At 43.5% G+C, this 16414-nt stretch overlaps 1 protein-coding gene across 8 annotated transcripts in view; it reads left to right on the forward strand.

Moving 5' to 3' along the window:
- The window catches only part of PLCH1 (phospholipase C eta 1), a 145646-nt gene that overhangs the window by 61426 nt on the left and 67806 nt on the right, over window positions 1-16414 (forward strand). For all 8 annotated transcript variants that reach the window (XM_081007715.1, XM_081007710.1, XM_081007713.1 and 5 more), the window contains 2 exons: window positions 12318-12464; window positions 15623-15866. In XM_081007715.1, the coding sequence (XP_080863841.1) occupies window positions 12318-12464; window positions 15623-15866 (391 nt within the window). The remainder of the gene's footprint in view (window positions 1-12317; window positions 12465-15622; window positions 15867-16414) is intronic.

Below are 16414 nucleotides of genomic sequence, written 5' to 3' on the forward strand. Positions count from 1 at the left end.
CGAACCGCCGACCATACGATCGGCAAGTCCTAGGCGCTGAGGTTTTACCCACAGCGCCACCCGCGTCCCCAGTGTCTTATGATACTGCTATTTAAAAAGGTATTCTGATATTAACTGTAAGCTCCCTTGGAAGGCTTTGTATTCTGAAAGGTAGGATATTAACAATCAATGGCTACCAGCTACAATGGTTATGCCACACCGCCACTCTCAGACACAATACGCCTCTTGCTGGAAATCACAGGAGGGGAGAGGGCTCTTGTGTTTGGGTCTTGCTTACGGGTTTCCCACAAGCATCTGGTTGGCCACTGTGAGAACAGGATGCTGGACTAGATGGGCTTTTGGTCTGATCCTACTGTTGGGATGTATCCAAGGAAATGGGGGCAATTGGCAGGCCCCCAGCTGGCTCCGGCCAGCAGCCGGATGATCTCCGAGCTTCAGAAACCTTCAGAAGCTGAGCACACAAGCCAGCAGAGAAAAAGACTCTTCGCAACAGAAGGGCAGATAGAGGCTGTGTAAAGAGGATTTACAGGCATTTTATTCAGCATCAGGACAACGGGAAAAACATGTCTTCTCCCCTTCATGTCCAAGCAAACAGCTTAAGCAAAAGCTATACACACAACGGAAGTTCCCAGCAAGCTGTGCTGGAATGTAAACAGACATGTGACATACAACAACTCCACACACCTGTTAAGGTGGAACGGAATACACCCACAAGGCTCTTTACTGGTAGATTTCACAATTGTGATTCAGGGAAGCCATGAGCTTTAGAAAAAAAAGTTCACGTTGCTTTCAGAGACTTCAAAGCAGGGTTGGTTAAAGCTGCTATAAGAAGCATACAGATTTCCTGCATTGTAGGCAGTGTTAGAAACCCAAGATACGCAGACTATGCACTAAATGGCACCTTAAACCTAGGTTACGGTTGCCACAATGGAATGTCTAAGCACCATTTATTTATTATTTACAAGATTATGAAGCTGAAAATGAATTGTGTATATCACCAGCACTATGGAGATTATAGTCATCATTCTGGCATCCAGAGATCTCCACCTTGTTGCAATTGGCCCGGGGAATTCTGGGTAGGGGGTTGGACTAGATGACCATCAGGGACCCTTCCAACTCTATGATTCTATGAAAAATGTTCTGTCTCAAGACTGGGGAAAGCGTAACAGAATAAATGGAAATGATGGCAGGGAGAAAAGAAGCTCAGGTATACTCTTGACATAGGCACAAATAGTTCCATTGATAGACAATCACAAGCGTATGCCCTTCTATGTTTTGTTATATAATAGGCCCCCAAAGTAGAATAACAACCAACAGCTTCGTGATGCTAGGGGGTAACCTGAATTATAGTCTAGATATTAGCACTGCACTTTGGGATTTAGATAAAGTGCACTCTCAGAAGGAAAGAAAGAAAAGAATAAATAGCATTAGCTGTGGATGCTCAGAGCGCAAGTTACAGTTCGCTAACAGAGACTGATCAGGGGCTGATGGGAATTGAAGTCCAACAGGGCTTTAGGCTCCTCATCTCTGCCCCAAAGAATTCAGTGTAATACGTCTTTCATCCAGCTTCATAGTTGGGTAGGGATTTGAACCCGAGTCTTTCAGGGTGAAATCCAGTACTCATAACTAATGGACCTCACTGGCATATGCTAACCAATATGTCACCCGCTTTCTTGTGGCTGGATCCCACAATGCATTGCTTAATGTTTGGATCAAGGCGTGGGCAACTTCAGACCTGGGGGCCAAATATGGTCCTTCAAGCCCCTCTCTCTGGCCCCCTGGCCCCTCAATAGCCAGGTCCCTTCCCCATCCACACCCCCACATGCCCTGCTTGGTATCCTCCTTGAGTGCTTTTACCTGGCCTTTGAACTCTGATAATGCTTCCTGCTTGCCTAAAAGGAGAATAGAACTACGTGTGTATGTAGGAATTTAGACTATTGTACAAAGTTGGAAGTTACATTAATTGCTCTATCCACCTTCGCATCTGGCCCTGCCTACCGCTTGCACGTGGCCCCCAGAAGATCTCTCAGAAGGGAATCGGTGTTTGAAACTCAGATGTATAAGCTAGGCGCCAAATAGCTCCTTAAACCATGGTTGCAGTTGCCAAAACAGAATATCTAGTTGCCATTTTGGAACAAGACAGCTCTGAAGTTTTATTTTTCAAATGATGGACTGATTGATTCTTAAGCATCTGGCTAGTTCAGTAACAACTGTGAGCTAAGTTAAGGATGCTGAGAACTGAAAGGAAGAATAGTCACTTGATCCAGGGACAGCCCACTTATCTATTGTTATATGTGGATTGGCTGCACTGGCTCCCAGTACGTTTCCGAGCACAATTCAAAGTGTTGGTCCTGACCTTTAAAGGCCTAAACGGCCTTGGTCCAGTATACCTGAAGGAGCATCTCCACCCCCATCATCCAGCCCAGACACTGAGGTCCAGTGCCAAGGGCCTTCTGGCGGTTCCCTCACTGCGAGAAGTGAGGTTACAGGGAACCAGACAGAGGGCCTTCTCGGTAGTGGTGCCCGCCCTGTGGAACGCCCTCCCTTCAGATGTGAAGGAAATAAGCAGCCATCTTCTCTTTAAAAGACATCTGAAGGCAGCCCTGTTTAGGGAAGTTTTTAATATTTAATGCTGTATTGTTTTTAACACTTGATTGGAAGCCACCCAGAGTGGCTGGGGAAACTCAGCCAGATGGGCGGGGTATAAATAAATTATTATTATTATTATTATTATTAGCCTGTTCCAACCTCTTTTTCTTAATGGCAACTGCTCCTGCTCAGGCTCCACCTAAACATTAGGAAGAACTTCCTGACAGTAAGAGCTGTTCGACAGTGGAATTTGCTGCCAAGGAGTGTGGTGGAGTCTCCTTCTTTGGAGGTCTTTAAGCAGAGGCTTGACAACCATATGTCAGGAGTGCTCTGATGGTGTTTCCTGCTTGGCAGGGGGTTGGACTCGATGGCCCTTGTGGTCTCTTCCAACTCTATGATTCTATGATTCTATGATTCTATGCACAGAAAAAGCATTTTGGTTCCAGAAATTCATTTTCTGATCGTGCAGATAAAGTAGAACTGATAGAATTCTACAAGGTGGGGGTATTAGTGTATGAAAGCAGTTCAGATCCAAGGATCTCTAGATGGTGGAAGATGGAGGGCACAAGGAGAAGGGGGCGACAGAGGACGAGATGGTTGGACAGTGTTCTCGAAGCTACCAGCATGAGTTTGACCAAACTGTGGGAGGCAGTGGAAGACAGAAGTGCCTGGCGTGCAGTGGTCCATGGGGTCACGAAGAGTCAAACACAACTAAATGACTAAACAACAACAACAGATGGTGGAGATGTCAGGTGCCATCCTGGTACCCAGGCATCTTCACTTGGTCACAAGTGGTCGAAAGCCACCTGCAAAATGCACCTGGCTAATTTCAAACACCAAAGGGAATGTGAAAAAAGTTTCCCACCTCTGGTCTGGATAAAATATGACATGGGGGTTATTTGGGAAAGAGCCATGTCATAGCTAGTATCCAAAGTTATGGGGCATCATTTATTCAGGAAGCCAGCTGCTTCTCCACTCTCAGTAAAATATGCCTTGTTTAGGCATCCTTTCCAATGCTGTGCTTTTATTTTTGTTATTATGGCTGCTTTGTTACTTTGCTGTTGATGCTGCTTCGTGCTTTTATTTCTGTTGTTCTCCAGATCTGGTCTGCAGGTCTACTGCGGACCTGAAAGGAAGAAAATATATAATACCCACTTGGGATTTGTGGTGCCGCTTGCCAGTGAATTAAATGTTCTGATTGTTTGGGCATTTCATTGTTACTGAATTTTGTTGGATTTGTGCCTCCTGCCTTCATGTTGTTCATACCACTTTAGGTATTTAATTTAGAAGTACAGTTTAGCTTCCTTTTTTAATAATTATACTTCCATTCATTGTTGGGCAGTGCTCTTTAGGACTGATCTAATCTTCCCTTCATTTGAATGATGGTAACATTAATAATTCTATAAAAGCCTGTCACTGTAAACCTGCTTTTCCCTCTGGGATTGTAATTTTTAAGGGTTGCATTTTAAAAAGAAAAAAAATGCATTAGGCCTCTAATGGAAGAGCATTTTCCTCGGCTTGTAAAATCAAAGTTTATTTCCATTTGTAATTCTGCAGCAAATAATTGTACAGTTTGTTATACTATTTTTCTTTCTGGTTATGTAAGTGCGATTACGTGCATATCCACCATAACTCCAAGGTGTTTTCCCTGGTCAAACGTTAACAGCTCAGTATGTGCAAAATTAGAGGTGTGTGTCCCCCACTTTAACTTGCTCTATATTGAACCACATTTGCCATTTTTGTTGTCTATCCACCCAACCTGGAGAGGCTCTTTTTGAGATTCTCAAGAAATCTTTCGGCAAGAAGAATTGTGGGATAAGAGAAGTCTTGGGAGACCTCATATATCTTCCTAAGGTGACAGCCAGTGTTTATTTGTGCCAATCATTTATTTCAACCACTCTCAGAGTATGACGTAGCTGGATCTTGCCCTTATGAACAGCAGCACACAGTGGCTGCATCTGGGTGATCAAATCCTGGCTAAATTAACTAGGAAGTGCATGAGGTTCGTTCACTTGCACACAACCCAGTTGCTCCTTCCTTCATCAAGCAGTAAAACAAACCATGAAGTTATAGCAAACCATAGTTTCCTATTATCTGTGAACAGGGAACCATGGTGAAGCAGGATCTGAATACAATCTCTTTCAAAGAGAAACTGATGTATGCTGCCTACTCTAAGAAAATGTTCTTGTTCTCTAGAGTTGTTTCTTCTTAACACAAGTTTGTGGCTGCCACTTGGCTCATGTCAGTGGCTTTCCACTATACTTGTGGATGGGCGTTTAAACTTTTGTAAGTGAGAATGAAATGCATAATGAAACGCAATTTCTTGACTTTGTTTGGTGTTGAAAATGAAGTTTTTATAAGTTAACTTGAAGGCAATAGTCTCCTCTTGTAGTTACTCCCCAGCACTAATATTCCATGGCAATTCCACCATTGCAAACACAGGATCCATGTTGCCAGTGGTAGACCTGTTCTCCATAGCCATTGATGGACAAACCTATGGACACATGCACCATAGGTTGTGTACCACTATGGTTTGGGGGAAATGAAACTATTTTATTGTGATGCCTGACAAAGTCTACTGCATGGGTAGGCAAACTAAGGCCCGGGGGCCGGATCCGGCCCAATTGCCTTCTAAATCCGGCCCGCTGATGGTCCAGGAATTAGCGTGTTTTTACATGAGTAGAATGTGTCCTATTATTTAAAATGGATCTCTTGTGAGGCCTGCCTGGTGTTTTTACATGAGTACAATGTGTGCTTTTATTTAAAATGCATCTCTCAGTTATTTGTGGGGCATAGGAATTCGTTCACCCCCCCCAAAAAAATATAGTCTGGCCCCCCTCAAGGTCTGAGGGACAGTGGACCGGCCCCCTGATGAAAAAGTTTGCTGATCCCTGGTCTACTGATCCTTCTGTTTATTTTATTCCCTCTGCGATAATGTGCTTCATGCACTCGTTGTTCTTTGTTTCTTTATTGTTTGAACACTGCTGCTTTTGAAAACTCAAAAACAGTCTTTTTTTTATAAAAAAGAGCAGCGCTCTTTCCCAATTCCTCTTTCAGCTGCGTTTTCTTGGATCAGATTAATTCTACTGGATTTGACTTCCACCCAGATCCCTTGGAAAAGCTCCGTTTTTCTGCATTCTCTCTCTTTGTGTGACTTGGTGGTTTGGGTGGTGGTGGGGGCATGACCAGAATGGGTGGTGTCCACAGCAATTGCTTTAAAAAAATCCAAATCTACTCACAGGCCTAAAAAGGCACGTGACTGCTGGTCTGAGTCAGTACTATGGGGGAATGAATTCATGGTACCCAGAGCACTTGCAGGACCTTGGAGAGTTCCCGTGTTTCATTTTGCATTCTTGGGTCTTGTGGGATTGGGGAGATGGGAGTACAGTGGTACCTCGGGTTAAGTACTTAATTCATTCTGGAGGTCCGTTCTTAACCTGAAACTGTTCTTAACCTGAAGCACCACTTTAGCTAATGGGGCCTCCTGCTGCTGCCGCGCCGCCACCGCACGATTTCTGTTCTTATCCTGAAGCAAAGTTCTTAACCCGAGGTACTATTTCTGGGTTAGCAGAGTCTGTAACCTGAAGCATATGTAACCTGAAGCATATGTAACCCGAGGTACCACTGTATTGTGAGAGGGCAATTTATTTATTAAGTGTATTATATTTGTATATCGCCCTTCATCCAAAGTTCTCAGGGTGGCTCACAGCATCAAAATATAAACTAAACGCACAATGCATAATAAAAACAAGAAGAAAAACAAAGCAAAGCAATGATCCCTCATCCTAATCTTCCCCTTTCTCTCCCCCCCCCCGCTGCCACCAGCTGCTCAAGGATGGAGCCAGAGCCTTTTCATCCTGTGAACCATTCATCTCACAGCATAAAATCCCTGGTTTGTGGGTCAAAATGCCCATTGGGTGGGGGAAACAAAGGGTTCCACCATTTAGTTAAATATGCATGTTGAATGCTTGGCATATAGCCTCCTTTCAGTATGTCTTGAAAAAGAACACCTCTCATTTTATTTATTTTCCACACCCAATTCTAGAATCTGCTCAGTCAGACAGGCCTCCTTCTTTGCGCCTGCCCGTCTTGGGAATTGGATCTAGAAACTCCTATAATTTCTATAGATAGATATAGATATAAATACATTTTTAAAAATCATTTATCATTTGGGGAGTGTTCAGTGTACAGTGGTACCTCTGGTTACATACGCTTCAGGTTACAGACGCTTCAGGTTACAGACTCCGCTAACCCAGAAATATTACCTCGGGTTAAGAACTTTGCTTCAGGATGAGAACAGAAATTGTGCAGCGGCAGCGGGAGGCCCCATTAGCTAAAGTGGTGCTTCAGGTTAAGAACAGTTTCAGGTTAAGAACAGACCTCCAGAACAAATTGAGTTCTTAACCTGAGGTACCACTGTATAGCAGTTTACACACACACACACACACACACACACTTTGATGTGCAAATGTGTTTTCAAGGTTGCAGAGAATATGTGTGTTTTGAAGCTACCACCAAAGTCCAAGGAATTCCTGTTTTTGGATTGTTTGCTGCCGTCCTCTAATGCTCCCTTTGCATGCTGTAAACCAGGCCCACTTGAATTTTATCACGGTTGCAGGCTTTGCATTATTCAAAGAGAGGCATAAACTGCTTAGAAACGGGCCTTTGGCTCGGAAACAGGCTGCAGAGGGGTCAGTGTCACACAGCCGTGTTATCCGAGCGACTCAGTAATACCAAGGGTCTGTACCAAGGCAATCTCAGGATGTTAAAAGACCTCATTTTACACAGGGATAAATGACAAGCAGAAGGTGGTATTGGCTGCCGCCGCTGCCACACAGATTAGAGGGCTCTTTGGACAAAAGGCCGTGTGTGGGCTACTACTCAGACTCGCAGCTTAGCGGTCCCAGTCTGGCAGCTTGTGATTTGCTCAGCGCCGCAAAGCGTCGCTTTGGGCTGCGGAATAAATATCATCGGCCTGTTTTGAGAAGCTTCTGAGCAACATCTGGACTCCTTGCTCTCCAATGGCGTCTTCTCTGGCTTCAGAGGTCTACCATGTGGTGGGAAGCGTGGGAACTCCACAAGTTTGCCGCTTGGCCCAAATGGGTTGGTACCTCTTTCAGAGTTTCAGATTCAACGTGCTCCCCTTTGCAACTGGGAACCGGAAGACTGGCAGGGCGGGTGGCGGCAGCAGGATGTCACTGTCAGGTGTGATTCCCACGCTATTTATTTCGACAGATGCTGCCGGCACTCCGATCTGTTTTTGTTTTTAAAAGATTATTTGAAATGCTTGCGTGATTAGTTTGGGTGTGCTGCTGGGCTGATTCCATTTAAATAGCAAATACTAATTGTTTGGTGTCCCATGCTTTTGCGTGATTCGTTCCTAAATAGCAAGATGCGTCTTTTGTTTTTAGTTTGACTGTTGTTCAAAAACAGCTGTTTTGATTTGCTAAATAAAACGGCTGGCAGCTGAACCTTAATTTACACTCACTTGGAAGTATGCCACACTGAATTCAAGGGAATGGACTATAGGTAAGAATATAAAGGATTGTCGCTATGTATCGCTATGTTGTTTTATGTAGTGTTTGTTAGCAACTTTGTCCCTCCTAAACAAAGATCACAGAATCGCTACTTTCTTGCTTAAAAGGGAGAATTGCTGATCTTTGATTTTAGGGTTCGCACAGTTACGGAGTAGTTCAAGGATGTTTGTTCTCCATTGTTTAAGAAGGCAAGGCTAGAGTCAAAGGGTGGAAACTGTAGGGACGCAGATTTTGTCTAAACAACCAGCTGAATTTCCTAAAATGCCTTGGTAAGCGGTGGGCTGTCCTTCCCTGGAAGGGTTGTTGCTCACTGTTAGAGCATCTGTTTTCCATGCAGGATGTTCATGACAGCTCCAGGTAGGACTGGAAGAGGAGTTTGGATTTGATATCCCACTTTATCACTACCCTAAGGAGTCTCAAAGCGGCTAACATTCTCCTTTCCCTTCCTCCCCCACAACAAACACTCTGTGAGGTGAGTGGGGCTGAGAGACTTCAGAGAAGTGTGACTAGCCCAAGGTCACCCAGCAGCTGCATGTGGAGGAGCGGGGACGCGAACCTGGTTCACCAGATTACGAGTCTACCACTCTTAACCACTACACCACACTGGAAGAGACCCCTGGTGGAAACCTTGGAGAGCTGCTGCCAGTCAGTGTAGACAGTACTCAGCTAGATGTACCAATGGTCTGACTCAGGATAAGTTAGCTTCCTATGACCCACAAACTGCCAAGATAGGTCAGTTGGTTGGGGCATGGTGCTGATAGTGCCAAGGTTGCAGGTTTGATCCCCGTATGGGACAACTGCATATCCCTGCATTGCAGGCAGTTGGATTAGATGATCCTCAGGATTCCTTCCAACTCTACAATTCTGTGATTCTTCCATGACCCTAAGCAGAGACTGAGTGGTCATCTGTTGGGGTGCTGTAGTTCAATCTTGTATTGTGGATTCTGCTTTGCGTAGGGAGTTGGACTACAGTAGAATCAGTTTGATTCCCTCCCTTCTTTCTTTCCCCTTTCTCCTCCTGTGAAGAGGCTGCATCCCAATGTTTTAATCTTGTTTTTAAAATTGTATTTTAATCAACTTGTTTTTATTATTGGTTGTCAGCTGACCTGAGCCTGGTCTTGGCTGGGGAGGGCGGAGTATAAATAAAATAATAATAATAATAATAATAATAATAATAATAATAATAATTGTTATTATACATCTGGTTATGTACCGTCTTCCTTGTGAATGCTTCAGGTAATGAGCTCCACTAGCCCAGAAGCGAACTTTGTCCCGGGATGTGAACGGAAGTCACACGCCAGAGACACACACACAGTGGGAGGCCCCATTAGGGAAAGCACACCTCAGGTTAAGAACGGTTTCATGTCAAGAACGGACCTCCAGAACAAATTAAGTTCGTAACCAGAGGTACCACTGTACGTGCTCTCCATAATCCCTTCTGACTAACTCTAATGCTAAGGTAATGCTGCAGGCGCAAAGGATGGGACCAGATTTCTATGGCCATGATTTTGTTTGTAGCAGGATGTTCCATTGTCAGGCAATTTTTGATAATGCACTCCCAGAATAGAAGTGCAGACTAAAATAGGCTTTTGTTAGGCTTTCAAAAGTTAGAAGATTTGCTTACCTCTAACCTCCATATATATCTGCAGGCACAGCCAGATTATAGATTAAAGCCCTGTGTTACTTAGTTGAGTCCTTGTTGAAAATATAATTTTTGAGTCACCAGTCGTTTCCTGTCATTTGCAGAACAGAAAAGCAACAACCGCATTTCTGTCTGTACTCACGATTTTTGCCCCTCCCCAAATCTAACAAAAAATAACAAGCTCCACACATGTGGATTTCATTCACACACATATATGAATGATATCACAATATGGTTTTTTTATAAGTGAATATCATTTTCAGATGCACATACATGTGTATTATATACCAAATGTTCTGAAATACTTAAATATGAAACGACAGAGACTGCCTGTTCATGGCTAGCATGTTAATTCCATCATCTAAGGCTAGATATTTGTACAAGCCAGTATATCCAAAATTGTGTGTTCTTTTCAGTTCCCCTCCCCCTCAAATAAGTGCTGCAGCAAGTTGTCTTTATAATACAGATTTTCAAACTTCTTGTTCCTAATTAATCCAAACAAACATCAAGTCAAAACCTGACCTGCCTAATGGGTTTGTTATTTGGCAATACAGTTTAGCACCAAATAATTTTATATTTTTCTTTTTCTGTGATGAATTCCCATTTGTGATCCCTCCTTCCCCTCCTAAAGAGACTCCATTCCTGGACAGACTTTTTCTTCATGTACCATTATTCTCTTTTGATAACATAACTCATACATCAGGCAGTCTTTCCCAGCTTGGTGCCTTTCAGACGTTTTGAACTATAATTCCTTTTCAGTCCCAGCCAGTAGTTCAGGAAAGATGGCTGTTGTGATTCATTCTTATACATTAATGGTTAGGGGGAAATTAATTTTCTTGAACAAATTCGTGTCTTATTTTCCTTTCGGAATGTTACCGGCCAGGCTTATCTGCAAGTAGGTTTTCTGCTGTGGCATGGCACAAGTACAATTGTTTGACAAATAAGTGTAACCAGGGCATCTCTGGAAGTTATTATAATGTTTTTGAAGGTTCTGAGTCAAACTCTATGAAATATAGAACAATGCTGTAAAATAAAGGGCCGGACTTTGTATAATGCAGGAAATCTGTGAGTCTGCTCTCTTAATACCCCTTTCTTCAAAACCACCATGAATGGGAAACAGTGGTGTTGAGGGAAGTTTGGATTAATCCCTTTCCTTTCCTGGTTTCCCCAACTGACACCATCTTTCCCTTTATAAAAGCTGCTTTTAGCCCTAGTGGCTAATGACTCATCAATTCCATTGTCAAACAGCTCTCACAGTTGTGAGATTTCAGCTACTGTTCAACAGGTATCTCCATCCTGTCAGATGGAGTCCTGTCTTTGCAGACAACAGGGAACAAGTCTTTTGCCCTTTTCTATGTGACAGTTCTTCAGGTATTTGAAGAATCTTAACATGTCCCCCTGAGTCTTCTCTTCTTCAGGCTGAGCATAGGCAGTCCCAGTCTTTTCTCATTGGACTTGTTTTCCATGCCACTGACCATCTTAATTGCCCTCCTCTGAATCTGTTCTGATTTATAGAAAGCTCTTTCACGTAGCGGATTCTGCACTTAGCTTGTGTAAGAGTCACTCTCTGCTCTTGGAGTCTGAATTGCATGAACAGGGTCACATAAGCAGAGAGAAATGGGAGAGAGTTTATGTACTTATGTTTAAACTTGAACCAAGAGCATATATTGTTAGGGAGAAATGGGTATGTTAAAGGTTTGGCATTTGTGGGTGTATGGGGTAGAGGGAGAAGCACCCTAAAATATTTTCTTGACTTGCCATATCACAGGTGCTGTTTTTATAAATTGGAATTTAAATTGCCTAAACTGTATAGAGATTAAAACGGGACACTTTAAAAGATTTGTATCGGCAGAAGTAGAAAAGTAACAGAAACCCTTGGATTTACAGTTATGAGATGGGTCATCTGCAGACTGTCAGTATTTTGTGGGAAGATTTCAAAAGCATACTGGAAATTTAGGTTTGGAGTACATCTAGGTCCACTATAGGTCCGGATTTTCCTAGACATTACTGGGATTTCAAAGGCAGAAATGACGTCTGGGGGGAATTTCTGAAATGTGGCACTTTGTATTGGATTTTAGGCAAGCCAATCGAAATTTTTGGCGTTTTGGTAAAAAATTGGGTTCATAAAACTTTTGGGTTACTTTCTGAAATATGGCAACCCTAAGTACATTACTCTAGTACAAGTATGTTTTATAACACAAACTTTTTGTGGCTAGACAAGTGAAGACTAAATGCCCTGAAACGTGTGGAATGAACAGATGATTACAGGAAGATGTGTGTGTGTGTGTGTGTCACACACACCCTGTAAGCAAATCGGGATGAATGCAGGACAAATGCTCAATGCTAGTTATAATTTCTTAAATAGGCTTCATTCTAATGTTACAAATGTCTTCAGAGGCCGATTAATCCCCAGTTTTCCTTCATATCAGATGAAAAATAAAAGGATTATGCAGTATTTATTCTGTTGATAAGCGCTGCAGTAATTACTTAGGCATCAAATCACTCTCTCAGCTATATTTGTTGTGTTCTCTTCCCCCGCCTCCCCCCAGTTGAAAGATGCATGAGTGTAATGCAGTCTGGGACTCAGATGGTTAAACTGAAGAGTGGAGCCAAAGGACTTGTGCGCCTTTTTTACCTTGATGAACACAGGACTTGCATCCGATGGAGGCCATCCAGGAAAAGCGAAAAAGCGAAAAGTAAGTTCTTTCTAAGATGCGTTTTTGTGTGTGCGTCTTTTAGATCTATCCTTTTTTGAATTTGGAAAGGGCAGGTGCATATCCATCACTCCTAGTCCTTTTCATGTGGCCCAAATCCCCTGTCCACTCTTCTCACATTCAAACCCTGTCCCCATGGTTAAGTTTAAGGTAAAGGGTAAAGGGACCCCTGACCATTAGGCCCAGTCGTGGCCGACTCTGGGGTTGCGGCGCTCATCTCGCTTTATTGGCCAAGGGAGCCGGCGTACAGCTTCCGGGTCATGTGGCCAGCATGACTAAGCCGCTTCTGGCGAACCAGAGCAGTGCATGGAAACGCCATTTACCTTCCCACCAGAGCGGTACCTATTTATCTACTTGCACTTTAACATGCTTTCGAACTGCTAGGTTGGCAGGAGCAGGAACTGAGCAACGGGAGCTCACCCCGTTGAGGGAATTTGAACTGCCAACCTTCTGATCGGCAAGCCCTAGGCTCTGTGGTTTAACCCACAGCGCCGCCCGCGTCCCTAGCACCATATAAAAGTTAACTATGCTTAAGATTGGCAGGGGGAGGGATGTGGGTAGGGATGTGTGGGATTGCATTTGATCCCAAAGCTCTCTCCTAGTAGTTCAAATACTGGGTACAGTTCTGGGTGCCTCACCTTAAAAAGGATAGTGTACTGACAGCATACGAATCAGCATGGCTAACTTGACCCAATAACACCCCCCCAACCAGAAACAAATCTCACTGCCGCCAACCCAAGACAACCAGCCAAGCCCTAGGCTGCCCCCACAACCTCTCTCACTACCAAGGAAATATAACAAGCGAACAGAAAGAGAACCTACCCAAGTGACGCTGACACAAAACCCCAAACATACCCCAAACAAACAGTAGAAGAATATAAGCTTTACTGCCCCACTCCCTCTCTGCCCCCCTCTTCCCCCCACCTTATACTGCATACAACACTAATTTCTCACAATAAATGTAACTGATCTGTAGAAAACACAACCTGAAAAAAGAGACAATGCCCGTACTTTTGTAAATAATAATAATAACAATAGGTGTAGAGTTGGGAAATGTTCAAAAAAGGGCAACCAAAATTAAAAAGGTACGACTGCCCCGTGAGGAAAGATTGCCACGTTTGGATCTTTTTAGTTTAGAACAATGGCAAGGATTAGAGAGATAAAATTGGATATGGAAATATGGAAATATCGTGAGAGGCAGGACTGAGACTTGGAGTTGCTTTGACATTCAGGCTGTGGGAAGTCGCAAAAATTAGAATTAAATTCGGAAGACAATTTATTTTATTTTATTTTTTTATGGGATTATGATTTGATATGCTAATTGGATGTTTTTATTGGAAAATTAATAAATGCTCTAACAAAACAAACAAACAAAACGGCAAGGATGAGGTCCCAATGAAAGATGAATGGCAACTTAAGTTGACAGAATATGCACAACTCGCAGACTTAACATATAGAATAAGAGAACAATAAGAACATATCTTTAAAGAAGATTGGAAAATGTTTACTGAATATATGGGAAACAATTGTATACAGCTGAAAACGCTGGCAGCATTAAGATAAATTCAACAGCGTAAACATGTTTTGATGGATGCAATAATGGAATAAAGAATGGTAAAGTTTTTGTAAAATATGCAGGGATTTATGATATGTAAAATGAACCATGGAAAGAGAAGGACGGAAGTCACTGATATCTTAAGGATGTAAAGTGAGTATTTTAAATTGTAAAACAGAAAACTTAATAAAACTATATACAAAAGAAAAGGAAAAATGGAAAGAGGTGACATGAGAGAAGCTTATAAAATTATGAATGGCATGGAGAAAGTCTGTAGAGAATCTCTCCCCCACCTCTCTTATAATGCTAGAAGTGTTGGACATCCAATGAAGTGTAATATTAGAAGATTTAGGGCAGATGAAAGAAAGTACTTCATTCAGAACATCGTTCAAACATGCAACTCATTCCAACAGGGAGCAGTGATGGCCACCAACTGAGATGGCTTTAAAAGAGGATCGTACACATTTATGGAGGATAAGGCCAACAGTGGTTGGTAGCCATGATGGCTGTGCTCCACCAGAGTTGGAAGCAGTATGCTTTTGAATCCCAGTTGCTGGAAACCACAGAAGGGGAGAGTTCTCTTGTGCTCAGGTCCTCTAATTGCTGGTTTCCTACACGCATCTGGTTGGCGAAGGGGAGAAAAGGATCCTGAACTAGATAGGCCATTATTTAGCCTGATTCATCAGGCTTTTCTTAGGTTCTTATGGTTAAGGAATTGGGAGCATGGTATGTACACTGGTTTGGGATGTGGGTGGTGCTGTGGGTTAAACCACAGAGCCTAGGACTTGCTGATCAGAAGGTTGGCGGTTCGAATCCCCGCGACAGGGTGAGCTCCCGTTGCTCGGTCCCTGCTCCTGCCCACCTAGCAGTTCGAAAGCACATCAAAGTGCAAATAGATAAATAGGAACCGCTCTGGTGGGAAGGTAAACGGCATTTCCGTGCACTGCTCTGGTTTGCCAGAAGCGGCTTAGTCATGCTGGCCACATGACCCGGAAGCTGTACGCCGGCTCCCTCGACCAGTAAAGCGAGATGAGCGCCGCAACCCCAGAGTCAGTCATGACTGGACCTAATGGTCAGGGGTCCCTTTACCTTATGTACACTGGTTTACAGTGTAAAATGTATCCAGTATCTTCACCTGTAGTAGCTAAAGCAATACACAGTCCCTTCCCTTCCCTTCCCTCCTTCCCCTTCCTTCCTTCCTTCCTTCCTTCCTTCCTTCCTTGAGTTCCTGTTTTGTGCCTCCCCCTCACTTAACAAGAACACCCCCCTTATACTCCCCAGCATTTTGGACTCCAACTCCCATCAGCCTCAGCTGACATGACCAATAGTGAGGGATCTGGAGGGCACCAGGTTGGGGAAGAGTGACTTACATCTTCAGAGGGATGCAACTTTGCACAGTATCTATCAAGGAGCCTTCTATAAAGCCACCCAAAAACCTTCTCTTTAATCATTTTCGGCCTAGCTCATGGAGGTAGAAGGTTAAATTGCAAGGAACAATATGGAAACCTGAAGAATCTGAGCCCTTTCACTTTTCGGGTTCCCCCCTGTTTTGTCTTGCTTTTACAGTCTTGTCTTGCTTTTACAGTCATAATTGATTCCATCTACAAAGTGACTGAAGGACGGCAGTCAGAAATATTCCATCGCCATGCTGAAGGCAACTTTGACCCGAGCTGCTGCTTCACCATTTACCACGGCAACCATATGGAGTCGCTGGATCTGATCACCTCCAACCCAGAGGAAGCTCGCACCTGGATCACCGGATTGAAGTACCTGATGGCTGGGATCAGCGACGAGGACTCTCTAGCCAAGCGACAGAGAACACATGATCAATATCCTTTCAGGAAGCTAGATTCTGGCTCCGTGTCTGGGGATTCTGGTTGGTGGAGAACCTGTGGGCCTCCAAACATTATTGGATGGCAGCTTCCATCGGCCCCAACCAGCTTGGCTGATAGTCAAGGATGATGGGAGTTGTCATCCAGAAACACTTGGAGAGCCACAGTCTCTCACATCATGACATGCTTTGAGGTACAAGGTGTGCCCCTAGATTTCACCTCTGGTCATATTTTTAAAAAGGCTTTTGTTTTTTGATTGCCAAGATTTGCTTTTTTGCTTGCTATTGTTGATATCTTAGATACCACTCTGTGGGGTGATATTCCTCCCGTTCCCTTTTTCTGGAAGGTAATCAGGATTAACAGATGTAGAGTTGTACAACCACTGTGGTTGTACAACTTTGTCTCTGTTAATTCTGATTAAATAATAATAATAAAAAAACCTGGTGAGCTGCTGAGTCCTTCTCAAGATCCTCTTTGGCAGCAGTGCCCTGGAATTTTAGTTGCACCATCTATATATAGGTAGTGTGAGGCATCTGCATTTGGTG

Source organism: Podarcis pityusensis (assembly GCF_964106645.2).
Source record: "Podarcis pityusensis genome assembly, chromosome: 5".
NCBI classification, from domain to species: domain Eukaryota; kingdom Metazoa; phylum Chordata; class Lepidosauria; order Squamata; family Lacertidae; genus Podarcis; species Podarcis pityusensis.